The sequence below is a fragment of the Pistacia vera genome, unplaced genomic scaffold (assembly GCF_008641045.1).
Source record: "Pistacia vera cultivar Batoury unplaced genomic scaffold, PisVer_v2 Contig924, whole genome shotgun sequence".
NCBI lineage: Eukaryota > Viridiplantae > Streptophyta > Magnoliopsida > Sapindales > Anacardiaceae > Pistacia > Pistacia vera.
This window is the reverse complement of record NW_022196806.1, coordinates 139,435-158,441: the sequence shown is the minus strand read 5'-3', so window position 1 is coordinate 158,441 and position 19,007 is coordinate 139,435. Positions and strand designations below refer to the sequence as shown.

The 19,007-nt window shown below is 34.5% G+C and overlaps 2 protein-coding genes across 2 annotated transcripts; one reads left to right on the top strand and one right to left on the bottom strand.

The window, feature by feature from the left end:
• Window positions 1-926: 926 nt before the first annotated feature.
• On the top strand, window positions 927-15,158 carry LOC116120093. The gene is made up of 3 exons (XM_031406031.1): window positions 927-1,664; window positions 1,783-1,864; window positions 14,980-15,158. Exons 1-3 carry the CDS (start codon window positions 927-929, stop codon window positions 15,156-15,158), a joined length of 999 nt encoding a protein of 332 aa, XP_031261891.1.
• A 1,210-nt stretch (window positions 15,159-16,368) lies between these two features.
• Window positions 16,369-16,794, bottom strand: LOC116120092 (secreted RxLR effector protein 161-like). The gene has a single exon (XM_031406029.1). The coding sequence runs from the start codon at window positions 16,792-16,794 to the stop codon at window positions 16,369-16,371; it is 426 nt and encodes a 141-aa protein (XP_031261889.1).
• Between the last annotated feature and the right edge of the window lie 2,213 nt (window positions 16,795-19,007).

The window sequence follows — 19,007 nt, the reverse complement described above, 5'->3', positions numbered from 1 at the left end:
TAACTCTGGCCTTTTGACTTGGGCACATATTATGCACAAAATAATGTTGATAAACACCTCTTAGCGTTTGGTAGTTTAGAGAAGGTTGATGAGTCATGGTTAATATGTGATTCCTGTAGTTAGAAATCAATGGATGCATGTGCATTGATTGATCAAGCTTGAAATTGTCCTATTTAAATGCTTAATGTTACTTGATCTGAGTGCGAATGGCTATAATATGATATTTTAATGCATTAGAATACCTTTGAAACATTTGTTTCCGTAATCAAACACATAGGATACTGTACTTGCTTACTGTAATTGCTAATACATTTTTCTACCTCTCTCTCTCTCTCTCTCTCTCTTTTTCTTTTTTTTTTTTTTTTTTTTTTTGTCCCATCCTTTTAGTTTTGGCGAAGTCAAGAACGTGTTTGCTTGTGATGCATCACATATTATGAAATGTTGCACATTCACTAGAGAGAACTCCATAGTTTTTTTTTTTTTTTTTTTGGTCTGGTGTTTGATGGGTTTATGACAGATGATGTTTTCTGTGTGTTTTTGAGCTTATGATTATATCTTATGCATGCATTTTGTAGATTTTTTTTCTAGGTTTTAATGAACTTCTTTTGCATGTATCTCGAATATGTCTGTCTTCATTTTTTGTTTACCTAGTTGTGTTTCTATAGTTTGACTGAGCTTTTGGATAAATTATGTTGTTTGTTGAGTTCATTATGCAATAACAAACTTCTGTTCTTTGTGAATCAGCTATTATTTTTCTTTTTCTTTTTCTAATGTATTTAATATTTGCAAAGTTTAATTATGTAAATTGTGTCTAGTTTGGTTAAGATCAATGATTTCAAATTAGTTTAGTTGATTCGGAAAAAAAACATTGATATGAAAAATCTACTATAACTAACAACATATTTATAGTAGATTTTGTTAAGGCCATGGGAAGTGTCAAGGATGTAGATGAGGTTGCATACAAATGGTTGCTTGAAAATGAACCACACCAATGGTCCAGACATGCGTTTGACACAATAGCAAAGTCAGATCACATAACTAACAATATGAGTGAGTGCTTCAACTTATGGCTTGGTGAAGACAGGGAACTTCCTATACTCAGTCTACTAGAACTTTACCAACGTAAGGTAATGAAGCGGTTACAATGTAGATTGAAAGCTGGTACAAAGTGGATTACACCTTTTCCACCAGTAGTTCATAGAAAGATAAACAAGATGATTGAGGCAGCTAGAAATGTCAAAGTCCGGTACCCTAGATCTGATGAGTTTGAAGTAGATGATGAGAATGTAAAGCCATGTAAAACTCATGTTTTGGTTTTGGGTAAGCAACTGTGTGATTGTGGGATGTGGCAACTATCGGGAATTCCTTGTGTTCATGCTATTGCCTGTTTGTTACACAAAAGCATTTCCAACTATGAACATTATGTTGATCCGAAGCTTAGAATTCCGATGTACCTGCAAACTTATGCATACATGGTCCACCTTGTTCCCGACAAGACTAGTTGGCCAGAGGTCAGTGATGAATATATTTGGCCACCATACAGGCAGCCCAAGGTCGGCAGACCTTCGAAATCAAGAAGGAGAGATCCAAATGAAGAGCCAAAATCTAAAAAGGTCTCTACACTTAGGTGTAGTGTCTACAGTGTCTTGGGGCATAACAAAAAGGTCCTGCAAAAAAAATCCAGCAAATGCAGATAAAAGAAAGAAGCAAAAGGTAATAGAAAAAATGTCAATTTCATCATATTTTCTCTTATAATATTGATTTCTATTTTTTTATTTGCAGCGAACCTTTGTGTCCAAAATGACTGAACCCTCTTCAAGAGCTCGATTTGCAGCAAACTTGTCCCAAGCTTCAAGTTCAAAGGGTACTTACAACTATTTTAAACCATATAATATTTATGTCTATTACTTTTTACCTTTGCTAAAGTTATTCTTACTTCTCTTAATAGGTCAACCAAGTCAATAATGCATTGCGGAAGTTCTTTTGTTTGCTGTAGCAGTAGGTTGTTTTTGTTTCTATCACTTTTTTTTTTTTTTTTTTTTTTTGTACTTTGATTATCCTATTCTAACTCACTGTTTCTATACTTTGTTTAGTGTTTCGAACATGTTGCTTAGTCAACTAAATGCTTTTTTTGCCACCGGGACCTCTAACACAACAACTCAGAAGAATAGGTGTGTATTATTAGTTAGCTGTAATGTGATATGTTCATGTGCAAGATTATTAGTAGTTGAATTATGGGAATATGATGAAACACCTGATGTGTTGGAATGGGTAGTCGAGGATTATTTGCAGTTGGGCAAAAGTGTTCCTAGGCGTGTGAATGTTGAGGAAGAATTATGTGGGATAGGTGGGAATCCTTTCATGGAGAGATTCTGAATGGGATAAAAAGGAATCAGGGAGAATTGGGGAGGATATTCTGAAAAGTGAAGAGTGAAAAATAGGGGAGGATATTCGAACTCTTGCATTGTTTTTATCTCTTTTTGTCTTAGATTTGCTTTGCTGCTCTTTATATGTGTCGTTGGGTTGCATTTTGTTGTTTATTATCCTTGTATTGGCTTGCTGGTTGGGTGATTTATTGGTTGTTGGTTGCTATATTTTTCTGGGTTTCTTGGTTGATTGCTCTGGTTTATTGGTTGCTGATTGCTATTATTGTATGGGTTCTTGTCTAAAAGGGTTACTGCAATTTTATTGTTTGGGGTTGAGCATTAGAAGGGTATCACATCTGAATTTTTTTTTTTTTAGTTTCTGTTTCTTTCAAAAAACATAAATTGTTGGAAATTGTTTGGGTTCTTGGCTGATTGCTCTGCTCTTTCTGTTTATTTAAACGGAAGAGAATTAAGGCAAAGAATGAGAGCTAAATTAACAAGATTGAATTGTGGAAATACACACACACACACACACACACACACACACACACACACACATATATATATATATATATGGTTTGATTGCACAATGCATTCCCATTGTTGTGGATTTGCAATGATGATGTTTGTACTAGACAAGAGTATGTATCTACAGTTTATTACATTGCAATTGTGCCTGTTTTTGTTGCTTATGGGTGTGCATTTGTGGATTTGCAGGATGGAGAAGAGGACAATTTTTTGCCTATTTTTGCAGCTATGGTGTGCATCTGGAAACTGCTCAGTTTCAAACCTGATTTGAAGTTTGAAGTTTCAGTTGTATATCACATTTTCATGTACTGAATTCATGGTTTCTGTTTAAACCATGAAGACTTAATTGATACTGAATATCATGTACTGAATTGATGTTAATTATGAATGCTTTCTTTTAAATTATGAAAAATTTCAATTTTCAACCACAACTGAGTATATTGATACTGCTTCTGCCAAAACAGGGATAAATTGGTCACTTGTAACATGAGGGCATAATGTAATTCACCATAATGATGTGGGTATTTACGTAATTGAATAAGTTGACTAGTGATAAATTAATAAAAAACTAAGATGTCAAACTTCAAAGGGCATTTTAGTCTTTTCACTATTATAAAACGGAAATCTATAACAATACAGGACGGAAAGTATCTATTTGTCTTTCTCAAACCTTTTGGGTACCAACTTGTCATTACAGAAAACCTTGGGTATGTTTAAGTTGTTCCCCTTTTTTTATTTATATAAATCCTGTAAAATTTACTTACATGTTTGTATGGGAGCCATGGTTTAGGAACTCATGGATTTTCATTTAGGAATTTTGAATTTTTTCCTGATTATCAATGACCCCTACAATTAAATTGAGAATTTTATTTTCCGCTGCAATTGATAATTGGGTTTTATAAATAGTTCGTTTATTATATTTATGACATCTCCCAAAGTTCAGTGCACGTTTTATTTGCTCGTTATTAGATATTTGGTGATCTTACAGTTTTAGTTGAATGGGTGTCTGAGGTTTAGACTTAATTGTTTGGACCAAAAACAAATAAGGGTACAGAAATAATTTATGCATCAAAATAATCATAATTTTTTCTGCTTCCTTTACATCTTGTTTCATGAAAATCTGGCTTGCTGTTTGTTTCACATGTGCCGTATGTGAAGATATAGTTTTTGTGTTCATGAAATTTTTTAATCTAGATGTCGATGATAAATAATAATAATAGAATAATTTGTGTTTAAGAGTAATAATATACAGCATCATTATTGTAGAATTTAACTTTTATATATTTCTATAGATTAATGTTTATATGATTTTTATGTAATTGACTGTTTATGTGCAAAATTTATAAAATTTGAAATCTTTATTGTGAATGGTTTTGAAGTCACCAAAGTGGCCAAACTATAAAGCTTATAGAATTTTGAATTGTATAAATTATTCTTCCATTGCTCATGATTTATGGATGCTACAAATGACATGATGGTGTATTTTTATTTTATGTTTGTCATGAGTATATTGATGTCCATTTATTATGAGAACTTTCGTGATCGCCCAAAGGTTGATCAATTTTATTCTTATAATTAATGAACATAATTGTGGAAATTGATGTATTCTATTAGATTTATTTTGTATATCTAAAGATAGCATATGTCAAAGCAAGATATATTCAATTTACTAAATTAAGCTAAATTTTTAATGACATCATTATATTTGTATGTCTTAGTATTACCCAAAGAAGAACTTAGATATACATTTAACGTTTATATGATTTATGTGAATATGTATTATGTGTTTAAGCATACAATTCAAAGCATTAATGTATGAGCATTATATTATTTTTTTGTAGTACATGTTCTTGTTTCTCTCTATTCGCATGTTTCGTCTGCTCCTATGTTTAATGGTCTTAATTTCTTTTATTGGTGTAAACAAGTCCAATTTCACCTTGGTGTCTTGGATCTTGATTTGTCACTTCAAGTTAAGAAACTATTACTGACACTACAAGTGATGACGATAAAACCTTTTATAATGCTTGGGAAAGATCAAACAGATTAAGCCTAATATTTGTGTAAATGAGTGTAGCAAACAACCTCAAGTCTACTTTTCCCACAATCGAAAGTGCTAAGGAATTTATGAAATTTGAGGAAGAGTGTTCCCAAACAGCTGATTAATCTCTTGCTGGGACATTAGTGGCTACGTTAACAACCATCAAGTTTGATGGTTCTCATAGCATGCATGAGCATGTCATTGAAAGACGAACATTGTAGCAAGACTTAAGTCATTAGGTATGAATGTGGATGAGGATTTCCTCGTGCAGTTTATCATAAACTCACCACCTTGTGAGTATGGTCAATTCCAAATGAACTATAACACTATAAAAGATAAATGGAATGTGAACGAACTTCATAGTATGCTAGTTCAGGAGGAAATGAGGCTTTAGAATCAAGGAATTCATTCCATTCATCTAGTAACTAATGAAGGAGCTGGAAGAAGGCCGGAAGAAAGCTTGGAAAAGGCAAGTAAGGAGTAAGGACCACTTTAGATAAATGAGTCAATTACCCAAATCCATAAGAAGGAACATAAGAAAGGTAACAAGAGTGATAAGTGTTATTTATGTGGGCAACCTAGACACTTTTAGAAAGATTGCTTGAAACGTAAGACATGATTCGAAAAGAAATGTAAGCCTAATGCTTTTGTATGCTTCAAATCAAATGCAGTTGAAGTTCCTCATAATACTTGGTGACTTGATTCTAGCTGTACCACTCATGTTTCAAATACAATACAAGGATTTCTTATGACCCGAACCACAAATCCAAATGAAAGGCTCATTTTTATGGGAAATTGAGTCAAAGCTCCTGTTGAACATATTGGAATTTATCGTTTGATTTTAGATAATGGACATTATTTAGATTTCTTTCAAACTCTTTATGTCTCTTCTATTTCTCGCAATTTAGTTTCTTTGTCTAGACTTGATTAAGTTGGATATTCTTTTAAATTTAGAAACTGATGTTTCAGTTTGTTTAAATAAATTTTTTTCATTGGTTCTAGTATTCTTAATGATGGTTTATACAAATTTAAATTTGATAATCTTTTTTATGAGACTCTATTAACCTTGCATCATAATGTTGAAACTAAACATGGTTTAGTGAATGAAAGTTTTACGTACTTGTGGCATAAACATTTAGGTCATATTTCCAAAGAAAGATTGGAATGATTGGTTCTTTCAGAGTTGGATTTTACCGATCTTGGTATTTTGTGTGGATTGTATTAAAGAAAAACAAAGAAAATACACAAAGAAAAGAGCCACAAGGAGCACACAACTCCTTGAAATAATACACACTGACATATGTGGGCCTTCTGATGTTTCATCTTTTAGTGGAGAAAAATATTTTTATCACCTTTGTTGATGATTTTTCATGTTATGGCAATGTCTATTTGTTGCATGAAAAATCTCAATCGGTAGATGCCTTAGAGGTACTTATTAACGAGGTTGAAAGACAATTAAACAGAAAGGTGAAAGTTATCAAGTCTGAGAGAGGTGGTGAATATTATGAAAAATATGAAGAAACCAGGCAATGCCCAAATCCATTTGCTAAGTTTCTTAAAAACTGTGGCATGTGTGCTGTAACAACTACTGAAAACTAGTAAAATGCTTGCATAATAATAATAGAAAATGGGTCCAAAACTTTTCTTTTTATTATATGTAATAAGTCTTTTATACACAAAGAGCATTATTTACAAAATGCCATTTAAAAAGACAAAAACAGGGGAAATAGTGTAGCTATTACTCCTCGCTTGCCGACGTCCCTCCGACTGCATCATCACCTAGATCCTGCATCCACAAAGGAAAATAACAGGGTGAGCACAAAATAATGCTCAGTAAGTAAACCCTCTATTTTTCTATCCCCGTATTTATATCTCTTAATTCTTTCCTTACTCTTTCTTTCTATTGTTTTCTACTAAACGTCATGGCCTCATCTTACCGGAGGTACGACCAGATGGCGTTCACACAGCACCATCTCACTCTTCATGACTGTCGGGTGGAGTTTACACAGCACCAACCCGTTCTTAGTGACTACCGAGTGGGGATCACAAAGCACCTACCCGATTTCATAACTATCGGGTGGAGATCACAAAGCACCTACCCGTTTCTCATGACTTTCGGGTGACGATCACAAAGCATCAACCCGTTTTTAATAACTATCGGGTGATGATCACAAAGCATCAACCCGTTTCTAATAACTACCGGGTGACGATCACAAAGCATCAACCCGTTTCTAATGCTCTTCACATTCATTCTACTCTAGCACTTCTCATTCTCTCTACCCTTAGAGTAGTTGCATTCACAAAGTTCTCTACTCATAGAGAAAGTGCATACACAAAGTTTTCTACTCTTTCTTAAGTCACTTCACAATGCACAATTAATGCATAAGGATGGTTCATCTCCACTAATGCACTTATGAAATGCCAACATGCAATGTTGCAAGAATTAAGGTTCACTACTCATACTCAAACTTCTATTAGGCATTTCATCAAACAACTCAAGTGCATAACAAGACTCTACTATAACAATAATTCTATGTCTTTCTCTAACCATCCAAAATGGGAGAAAACTCCCTCACATAGCCATAATTCCTGCCATAGAATAACACTTCCAAAAATGATTTCTCAATATCCTTCAATTCCATCTCAAACTACATTTCCAACCCACATCTCACTTCTCATAATTGAAGTGTATGAACAACCACAAAGCAATAATAATCTCCATTTAAAACTCAATAACATAGCATATAACATGTATATACATACATACATAATTGCTATAACTCTCTGTTCAAAAAAGTTCTCAAATCTCAACTTGGGTTGGGATTTACTTACCTTGTGATGGAGAGATCTCACTAGCACTTCCTTTCTCTTGGTTTGCTTGACTTTTTCTCTACCCTTAAACAATTCAACCAAAAGCCCTCAATATTCAAATATACTCAAAATCTCACAAAACTTCACATCCAAAGCAAGAATCCTTACCTTAGGATGCCTTAGATTGATTTTCTACCCCAAATCACTCCAAGAGCCCTCTAAAAATCCTTGAACAAATGAAAGAGAAATTGAGAGGAAGTAGAAAGGAGGGTGGCGATGGAGAAGAAGAATGAAGGGTTTGCAATGACTTAATTCCTTTTAACATAATTTATGCACAAGCATTCCCATTTTGCCCTTACTCTTCCTTGGGAATTCCATCTATATCCTTTGATTCATTACAAACACACCCCCATATTAACATATTCTCCATTTAAATTCCTTACATATAACTCCCCACTTTTCCTACTAATTAGGGGTAGAATGGTCAAATTGCCCTTAGGGAAGAAAATATCTAAAACTTAACAAACATTTTGGTCGGCACGTCGCCGTGGTGAAGAAGCTTCTATCGTCGCGGCGAAGCTGTCCAGCAGCTTCCCTGTGGGTTTCAACACCTCTTCGCCGCGGCGAAGATTCTTCTTCGCCCCGGCGAAGCCTGGAGCACTAAACTCCTTCTATTTTCAACCAATTTCAAGGCAAGTATTCAACATACCACTCAATCAAAGGCCAACCAAACAAAAATACCAATAAACCGGCTCAAATAAGAGCAAAAGAAGAAACATTAGCTACGTACCTCAAGTGGGGCGTTACATGTGCTCAATACACTATGTTAGGTATGCCACAACAAAATGGTGTAACAGAATGGCATAATTGTACTCTATTGGATATGGGTAGGAGCATGTTAAGCAATTCATCTTTACCTATATCATTGTAGATGCATGAATTAAAAACTGTCATGTATTTGTTAAAAGGGGTTTCTAGTAAGGCAATTCCTAAGACTCATTTTGAATTGTGGACTGGTAGGAAGCCTAGTTTAAGGCACCTGTATGTTTGGGGTTGCCCGATAGAAGTGAGGACTTATAGTCCACAAGAAAAGAAATTGGATTCAAGAACAACAAGTGGTTTTTCATTGGTTATCCAGAAAAGTCTAAAGGGTATAGATTTTATTGTCCTAGCCATAACAAAAGAGTTGTTGAAACTGGAAATGCTAGGTTAATTAAGAATGGTAAAGTTAGTGGGAGTCAAGAGTCACAAAAAGTGGAAATGCAAGAAGTTAGGGTGCAAGTTTCTTTGCCCTTAGCTTTTTCTAAAGTTGTCATTCCACCAACTATTGAACAGTTTAACAATGGACAAGAACAACAAATGAATGAACAAGCTACCTAAAATGAAGATAATGTTGATGAACCTAGAATAGATAAACCACAAGAAATAGCATTAAGGAGGTCTCAAAGAGAGAATATATGTTATTTTTTATGATTATGTGATATATCTACAAGAGTTAGAATTTGACTTAGGAATTGCTGAAAATCCAGTTTCGTTTTCACATACCATTGAAAGTGTTAATTCTATTAAGTGGCTAGATGCTATGAAAGATGAGTTAAAATCCATAGAGCACAATAAAGTTTGGGACATTGTTGATTTTCCTAAAGATTGTAAAAGAGTCAGATGTAAATGGGTTTTTAAGACAAAACGTGACTCAAATGGCAATATCGAGCAATACAAGCCTCAACTTGTTGCCAAAGGGTTTACTAAAATAAGTGATATTGACTATAAGGAGACTTTTTCACCAATCTTTCAGAGATACTCTCTTAGAATTATTATGGCTTTGGTGGCTTATTATGACCTAGAGTTACACCAAGTGGATGTGAAAATTGTCTTTCTAAATAGGAATTTAGAGGAAGAGGTTTATATGGATCAACCTGAGGGTTTTTCCATTGAAGGAAAAGAACACATGGTGTGTAAACTCAAATCAATAGATAGACTTAAACAAGCTTCCTACCAATAGTATCTCAAGTTCTGTAACGATTCCATTCTACGCATGTTCTTTAAAAATATGCATAGTAAAAATACATGTAAGAAAGCATAAAAGTTGGGCCAAAATTTTTTTTTTTCTTTTATTAAACATATACACTCTTTATACAAAAGGTTGTATCATGTACAAAAGCATAAAAAACAAGGTGGACAGTGTAGCGATTTCCCTTCGCTTGCCGACGCCCATCCGACTGTGTCTTCACCTAGGTCCTGCAAAAACATAGAAAACAACGGGGTGAGCACAACTAAGGCTCAGTAAGTAAATCCTCTACTCATCTATCCCCGTAACTCTCTCTCTAATTCTTTCCTTACATTTTTCATTTACTCTCTCTTTTATGCTTCTCTCTATTTGCTCTTTCTAATAACTCTTTGCTACTAACTCTCTTTTATAAGTCACGGCCTCATCTTACCGGAGGCACGGCCGGGACTCACTCCCACTATCCGTGACTTCTACTCTGTAATACCGAAGATATCAAATGTATGTTCCTAACTCAAAATAGTCCTTTAGATGTTAATTTTATGTTAAAAAGCATAAAATCTAACTAAGGGCAAAATAGTCAATTCATTTGGAACGGTATGAATCAATTATCCACAAAGAGGCTTAGGGGCAAAATGGTTATTTTGCCTATGGATAAGCATTGAAAAAGTCAAGGATGAGTAGGCTTCATTGCATTTAATGGCATTAATTAAGTAATAATTATGTCTAGTGTGAAATGACCAAAATGCCCTTATATGAAGAATTAAGGACTTATGAGTTATACAATTAAAATAATTGGGCCAATAGCATAATTTTGGAAAATAAATGAAATATTTTCCTATAAATGAGATGAAATTCGTTCAAGCCAAAGGAGAGAGCCTTTCTTCAACATTTCTTCCATTTTCTCTCAAATCTTCCATGAAACAAGCTTTCTTTCTCTAGGTTTTCAAGGAGTTTTGCATAATTTTTCAAGGAGAACAAGATAGGAGCCTTGGATCTTCAATTTGAAGGGTTTAAGGTAAGGATTAAAAACTTTAGTTTTGATGTGATTTGAAGATTTGAGGTAGATGTTGAGGTATAATGTTATATATGTAGGATTAAGGTGTAAAAGAAGTCAAAGGCAAAGGATTTGTTGGAGGAAGTCTTTAAAAAGGTAAGGAAGAACCTCCCATGACTTTAGGGTTTATGCTAGGGTTTGTAGATTTTTATGAAACCTTAAATTAAAGCTTTAAGGCATAGAATTAGTTGATGGCAAGTGTAGTTGAACTCATTTATTCTACTTATTGCCTTGAATTCATTATACATGAAGTTATTGCTATTTATGTTTTATGAGTTGTTATGTTTGATTGAAGAAAATGAAGTGTGGATACTGATTGTGGCAAAAATTGTAGTATTGGAGGCCACATGGTGTTGAATGGTTGCTATTAGAAGTGTTGATGTGTTGTTTGCATTAGCTTACAATGTTATAGCAATAATGGATGATTATGGGAATGAGATTTTACACTTCCTTTAAGATGTTAAAGACTATTAAGGGGAGGTTTATTTGATCCATAAGTTAACCTATTGGTTAATGTCAATAGGAATTGATGTGGCATAGTTAATATGAAAATTCGGATTTAATGGGCTTAGGGGTTTTGGTAACCCTGCTTCTGTATTTCGACCATAACTTGAGTTATAAAAATCGAAATGAGATGATTCTTGAAGCATTAGAAAGCTAAGACACAGACCTATAACTTTTATGTTTATGCCAAGAGCCAATTCGTTTGAGAAAAGGATGGAAAATGGCCTGAAGCATAAACTGGTTATTAAAGTTTAAGATTTAACATAATCAATTCTTATGATTATGAATTGATTATTAATGTATTATTGTAATTATGCCATGTACTAATGTTTACCCATTAGTTAGATGATCTTTGAAAGATATACATGGTCATGATGTCAATGCATGATTAATGTTATGAAATGGCATGAAGATGCAATGTAATACATGTTTTAAGATGATGTATGTGAGCAAGAGGTAATGTAAATGGGTTGATAATCCATAGATGAATTAAAAGTATTAAGCTCACCAAAATATGTATTTACATGCCATAAGATGTTAGAGATGCAAATAGACATGATAGAGATGCATATAGACATGATGGAAAACGCGTAAGCATATCCTCGTATATCGGTTGAGGAAAGATGAATATATGCTTTAGATGCTAAATAACGCGTAAGCACGCCTCCCGATGATATGAGCTCTAGATGAAATTTGAGGCTAGATGATATGAAGTGCTTAAGATGCTAAGAAAGGTCCGATCGGCTAGACGTTAAATGTTTCATATGCATTTAGTTGCATTACATGAGTTATGATGTTATTTACATCATGAGATGATTTATACTCATGTTAGATGATTTTAGATGTTATGTCATGATATGTGATGTGTGTGTACTATGTTTACATACTTATTTGTATGTGTACACATTGATGTTTATATAGCCATGGGATAAAATGATGAAAAGCATATGAATTAGTAATAAAAGGGGAAGTATCCCTAGATGTAAAAGATAAGTGATGTGTTAATAAATATGTTTAAATAAAGATCAAATAGTACATTCAGAATGAAACGGATCATTCCTTACTGAGCGATTAGCGCTCACCCTTTCATTGTTGATTGCTTTGCAGGTAGACTAGAAGCGAGGGATGCTAGAGACAGCGGGACTACACGTGAGGGGAGATGATTTATTGTCATCTCGATGTTTTTATCTTGATGTAAATAATGTAAATGATAAATATTTGTGAAATACCTTTGGAAGCTTCCACCCTATAAATATGTTTTGATTGTGTAATTTCTTAGAGTTTGTAAATTATAAGTTTGGATCCTGCGTGACATTTTATATGCATGTTTTGGATATTATTATTATTATCCTTATACAGATTTTTTCTAAATACAACTCGTTCTCCAGACATGTATCCTCGGGATTCTCATTGAGGGATATTCAGAGGATACCTGACTGGAGGGGGGTTTTACATACTCATTCTAGCCGATCGAACTCGGTTATGCATGGATTCGGAACCCTTGGCCATGTGAGTGTACATTCTTTCTCTCTATCTCTCGAATGTCACAGCCCCTTCTTACCGGAAGCACGGCTGGAACCTCATGTTCCACTCTTCGTGACGGTCACAGCCTCATCTTACCGGAGGCACGGCTGGGGATCATAAAGCACCCACTCTTGTGACTTTACTCACCACTCACGGGTTCCCCATCGCACAACCTACTCTATTCTCTTCTTTAGCTCTTAGAGTAGTTTAAGCATAAAAGTCTTTACTCTTTCTCAAGCTAATATTCATCTTTTTCTCATGCTAATACTCATAGTGTAGAAATCCTCTACTCTTTCTCAAGCTACTTCTCAATGCACAATTAATGCATATGGATGGTTCATACTCATTAATGCACTTAGGAAATGCCAATATGCAATGTTGCAAGAATTAAGGTTCACAATTCATACTCATACTTCTCTTAGGCATTTCATCAAACAATTCATGTGCATACAAAAACTCTACTATAATTTACTACTCTACTTCACTCTCTAGCCATCCAAATTGGGAGAAAACTCCCTCAAATAACCATAAACCCTGTCAAGAAAAGCACTTCTAAATAGGTTTACTCAACATCTCTCAACTTCATCTCAATTCCCATCTCTCAATACACATTAAAACACTTCTCATACATGATGTACATCCAACAACCACCAACATAGAATCTCATCTCAACTCAATTTCTCAACAAGCATAATACATACTTATACATGCATACATCTCTACTAAATCTCTACTCAAAAGCTTATTCAAGTCTCAACTTGGTTGGATTTACTTACCTTGTGAAAAAGTGACTTCTCTAGCACTTTTCCTTTCCCTTGTTGTCTTGTCTTCTCTCTACAACTCAACACAACAACAACCATATAAGACTTCAATACAACTATAAGCAAACTCACATCTAAAGCAAGAATCCTTACCTTAGGATGCTTTAGATGAAATCTCTACTCAAAATTACTCAAAAGCTCTCTTAAACCCCTTAGAAATCTTGGAACAAGTGAAAGGAAAATGGAGAGAATTGAGAGAATGGGTATGGCGGTGGAAATGAATGAAATGGAGGGTTTATTTCACTTTACCCTTTTTAGCTCATAAGAAAATCATCACTTCCCAACTTTGCCCTTGTTCTTCTTTGAAAATTCCATCTATATCCTTTGGTTCATTACACTCACACCCCTACACTAAACCATTCTCCATGAAATTTCCTTACATTTTACTCCCCACTTTTCATGCTAATTAGGGGTAGAATAGTCATTTTACCCCTATGGAGAAATATCTAGAAATCTCACCAAACTTTTCAATTGGCCCTTCACCGCGGCGAAGAAACTTCCGTTACCCCAGCGAAGAATTACAGAGTCAACACCGCCATACTCAAAGCCAACGTCGCCGCGGCGAAGACTACAATTCCAAGATTCCTCAAATCTCAACCAATTTCAAGGCAAACACTTAACCAACTCAACATACAAACTCAATTAAAGCTGAAACAATGAACATTTAAGCAATACAGCAAATCTTAAGTACGTACCTCAAGTGGGGCGTTACAAGTTCAATGATACCATCACATCTTTTGCATTTAAGGAAAACACTGTTGATCGATGTATATATCGAAAGATTGGTGGGAGCAAGTTTATTTTTCTTACTTTGTATGTTGATGACATCTTGCTTGCTACTAATGATCTTGTTATTGTATGAGACCGAGAAATTTCACTCTAAGAACTTTGAAATGAAGAATATAGGAAAGGCAACTTATGTGATTGGAATAGAATTATTCCAAGATAGATATTGTTAGGGCTATCTCAGAAAACATATATTAGTAAAGTTCTTGAGAGATTTAGAATGGAAAGAGGCTCATCAAGTGTTGTTCCAATTCGAAATGGAGATAAATTTAGCCTTATGCAATGTCCAAAGAATGAATCAGAACGCAAACAAGTGAAAAGAATTCCTTAAGCATCCATTATTGGGAGCTTGATGTATGCTCAGATTTGCACCAAACCATACATCATTTTTGCTGTTGGAATGCTTGGTTGGTATTAAATTAATCCAGGATTGGATCACTGAAAGGTTGCAAAAAAAGTATTGCGATACTTGCAAGGGACGAAAGATCACATGCTCACTTATAGGAAATCTGATCATCTTGAAGTGATTGGATATTCAGATTTAGACTATGTTGGATTTGTTAATACAAGAAATTCCACATTTGGTTATTTGTTCCTATTAGCCGGAGAAGCAGTTTCATGGAAGAGTGCGAAGCACTCTATCATTGTTGTGTCCACCATGGAGGCTGAGTTTATTGTGATAATAGCTGACAGCAACGAAATAGCAGTAAAACAGTAATGATATAGCAGTGAAACAATAACATCAAGGCGTGCAAAAGCACTATCCTTAAGATCAGAATTTCGCCCTTATTGGAAGAATCTTCGTGGTGCAAAAAGGCTCAACAGTGGACTAACCTCCAAGATACAATGACGAACCTCAGGTTTAGAATCACATAAGGAAATATAATAGTGGTGACGAAGAGCTGGAAAGTTAATAAAAAACAAAGGAAACAAGGATTCTTTCAAGCGAAAAATTGTACATTTCAAATGAGAAACACACCCTTTTTTATACTTGAAAATTTGCCCGTTTTCCGTTAATTCATTCTTACAATAACCAAAGCAATTCAATTGCTTTCAATAGCATAACAGTCCAAGAATTCAATTACTTTTAGTACATAACAGTCCAAAAGGCAATTAAAATTGGTATTTTGAACTACCATAACTGCCAGCTATTATCACAATCCCCCACATATTTCAAAATAACCAATCACCACTGATTATAGAACTTAATATTTATGAGTTGGTGTCTTTCGGACTATGAACCAATCATTGAGTAACTAAACGTGAATTACTGAAATTTGGTGAAACTAAGTTTCTATGAACCAAAAATTTCTTTATGTAATTCAGAGGATTAGTTCCTCACACTAAATTCTTTATATTGTATATTGTTATGGGGTTTAGCACTTTATTGTCTTGTGCTAGCCTGGATTTCATGAACGCTTTAGAGATACCTGCCTAAACTCTCATGGGAATCGACCCAATTCCACACTCACATAGGTGAACCTCCATAAGATGTGAAGTGCAGTTTTTCACACCACTATTTATATTGGCTATGGATTTCATTAAGAGTAATTTTACCCAACCTTATTCACTGCAATCAGTATTATCTCGCCATAGGGAGGACTTTCTATAGATAAAATTTGATAATACTTATCAAGACAACAAGTGACTTATTATTACCCTTATGAACCTACTTCTTGGGATCTCCAATCACATAGGTAGGGTTACCATCACTCTTGCCTTATGCTTTAGGCATAAGTCCCATCCCCCTCGACATGTATTCCACTAACCTCCTACTTAGTGGTTTAGTCAAAGGATCAGTCAAATTTAACTATGACTTCACAAAGTCAAGGTTCACTACCTTAGATTCCAGCAACTACTTTATAATGGTATATCTTTCTGGATATGTCTGCTTTTCCCATTATAAATTTTGCTCTTTGCTCTTGCTATTACGGCCTGACAATCACAATGGATTGATACTGAACATGAGGGTGAGTTTCAATGGGAAGATCTGCTAAGAGATTCCTTAACCACTCAGCCTCATAACATGTCTTTTCTAACGTGATAAACTCAGACTCCATGGTAGACCGAGCTATGCAAGTTTGTTTGGAAGACTTCCATGACACAACATCTCCACCAAGTGTAAAGATATAACCACTTGTGGATTTTATTTCATCTGAATCTGATATCCAATTGGCATCAGAATATCCTTCTAATATAGGTGGTGTACTTCCAAACGTTAGCCCATAATCAATGGTGCCCTTTAAATATCTAGCAATTCTGTCTAATGCTATCCAGTGATTCTTATCAGGATTATGAGTATATCTACTCAATCTAGTGACAACATAAGCAATATCAGACCTCGTACTATTCATTAAGTACATAAGGCTATCTATGATTTAAGCATATCTATTTTGACTCACTGTGTTGTGTATTTTTCTTAAGTTGAGTATTTTCATCATAAGGAGTTGAGACAGGTTTACTATCTGAATACCCAAATTTCCTTAAGAAATTTTCTACATTTGTGGCATGCTGTGAGGCCACAATTCAAGGAAATTGGTTGCGAAACTTTATTTCGGGACTTGGAATTGTCGACAATATTTCCAAACCACTAAAAAATTATTGTGATAATTCTACAACTATCTTCTTTGTGAAAAACGACAAGTATTTAAAGGGAGTTAAACATATGGAAGTGAAATACTTTGACATTAAAGAAGAAGTTCAAAAACAGAAAGTGCCAATTGAACATATTAGCACTAATCTCATGGTTGCGGATCTGTTAACTAAGGGATTGCCTCCAAAGGCATTTATTGAACATGTTGAAAGGATGGGCATTATTGAAAAATCTTAATAACTCTATGATATTTATGTATTTGACATTTTGATATCATTTACGTATTTTTTCTGATATCTATTGATATCTTGAATTCATGTTTTGTTGGTATACACATTAATGTTTTAGTTACAGGTGACAAGATTTAGTCTAGAGTAAACGAGTTTTTCCCACCCAAATAATCATCTAATGACACTTTTTCATCCAAAATATTTCAAAATACAATTTTATTATCCAAACATTATAGTCCGTTAATGATTTCTATTAACTACAGTAATATTTAGTGTGAAGACAAAAATACCTTTTATCATTTGGCTTAAATTATTTTTATTATTTTTTTGTCATTGTGAATTACTAATATACACTGGTTAAATATAAAATTATTAATATGCCCTCATATAATATAAATTAAGAATAGAATTTATTCCTCCCTTCTTTTATTTAAAAAAACCCTAATTGTTATTCCATTTCTTTTTCGTTTTCTTCTCTCTCTTCTTCTCTTCTCTTTCTTCTTACTTTCTTCTCCCTTTCATTTACATTTTCTTCTTTTTTTTTCTTATATCAGTTCTTCTCATTTTTTTTTTAAATTTTATTAATCATTTTCTTCTCAGTTTACTTACTCAAGAATAACATTTCCAGTAACATTTTATTTTTGTCAACAAAGAAAGCCTCCCTAAAAACAATTCTCACCATAATTCCCTTCTAAAACAAAAGTCTTCAATTGTCTCACCATCCAATCAAATCGGCAAGGGGAAGTTAGCTGGGTGGGGATTTTTAACGAATAGGTGGTGTGCACGTTGGGCTGGGGAGTGAAGAGAGGTGACTGATAGGTTAATCCGGCCAGAACAAACAGAAGAACACTCTAAATAAACAACCAAACAACACCCAAACTTCAATACAAACTCCAGACTACTCTATCAATGTCAAAAAACAAGCCACAGCAAGAAAATCTGAAAATACAGAACAACAAACACTTGAAATACAGAACAACTATCACAGCAATGTAGGTGGTAATCGGCGAGCAGTGGTGGACGGTGTGTGAGTGGGTTTTGAAGAGCAAGTGAAGGGTGTGGTGTGACAGTGAGAAGTGAAGTGGGTGGGTTGGTGTTGCTATGCGGGAGATGCAGGGAGGGGAGGTGATGGGGAAGTGGAGCGAGGAAATTGTAGGTGGGCGGAGCAGCGGAGGGGAGGTAGTGGGAGGCGTAGTGAAAAGAGGAGAAGTGAGGGAGGACTGGCCGTTTTGGCTTTGGTTCGGATCTGAGAAAGAAAACATTAAGGAAAGAAAGAAGGGTGAAAGAAAAAAAAAATAGGAAAGAAAGAGAAGAAGGATGAAAAAAAAACCCGTGGCAACCATGCATCCCTACAATTACCTACACTTTGAATTTAAAATTTTTGATTTTTTCATGCAAAGTATTAATATTCAGAAATTCTTGTTAGGGTGACAGGTCTAGATCCGCCCCTGGTATTAATTAACCATTCTGTCCTTTCTTTTAATGAATTTTTGACTATTTTACTCTCATTACAACTAAATTTACTAACTAAAATTTATTGTTATAGTAAAATTGTATTTTAAAACATTTTGGGTGAAAAGTGTCATTAGTCCATTCTTTGGATGGGAAAAAGTCGTTTACTCTTTAGTCTATGATAAGAGATATTATAGTGGACCATAGATCATGTTAAGTAGAAAAACTAATATCGTTGTACATAGAAGGAATTATGTCGATTTACTGACATGAAACCGCTATGACTCTTATT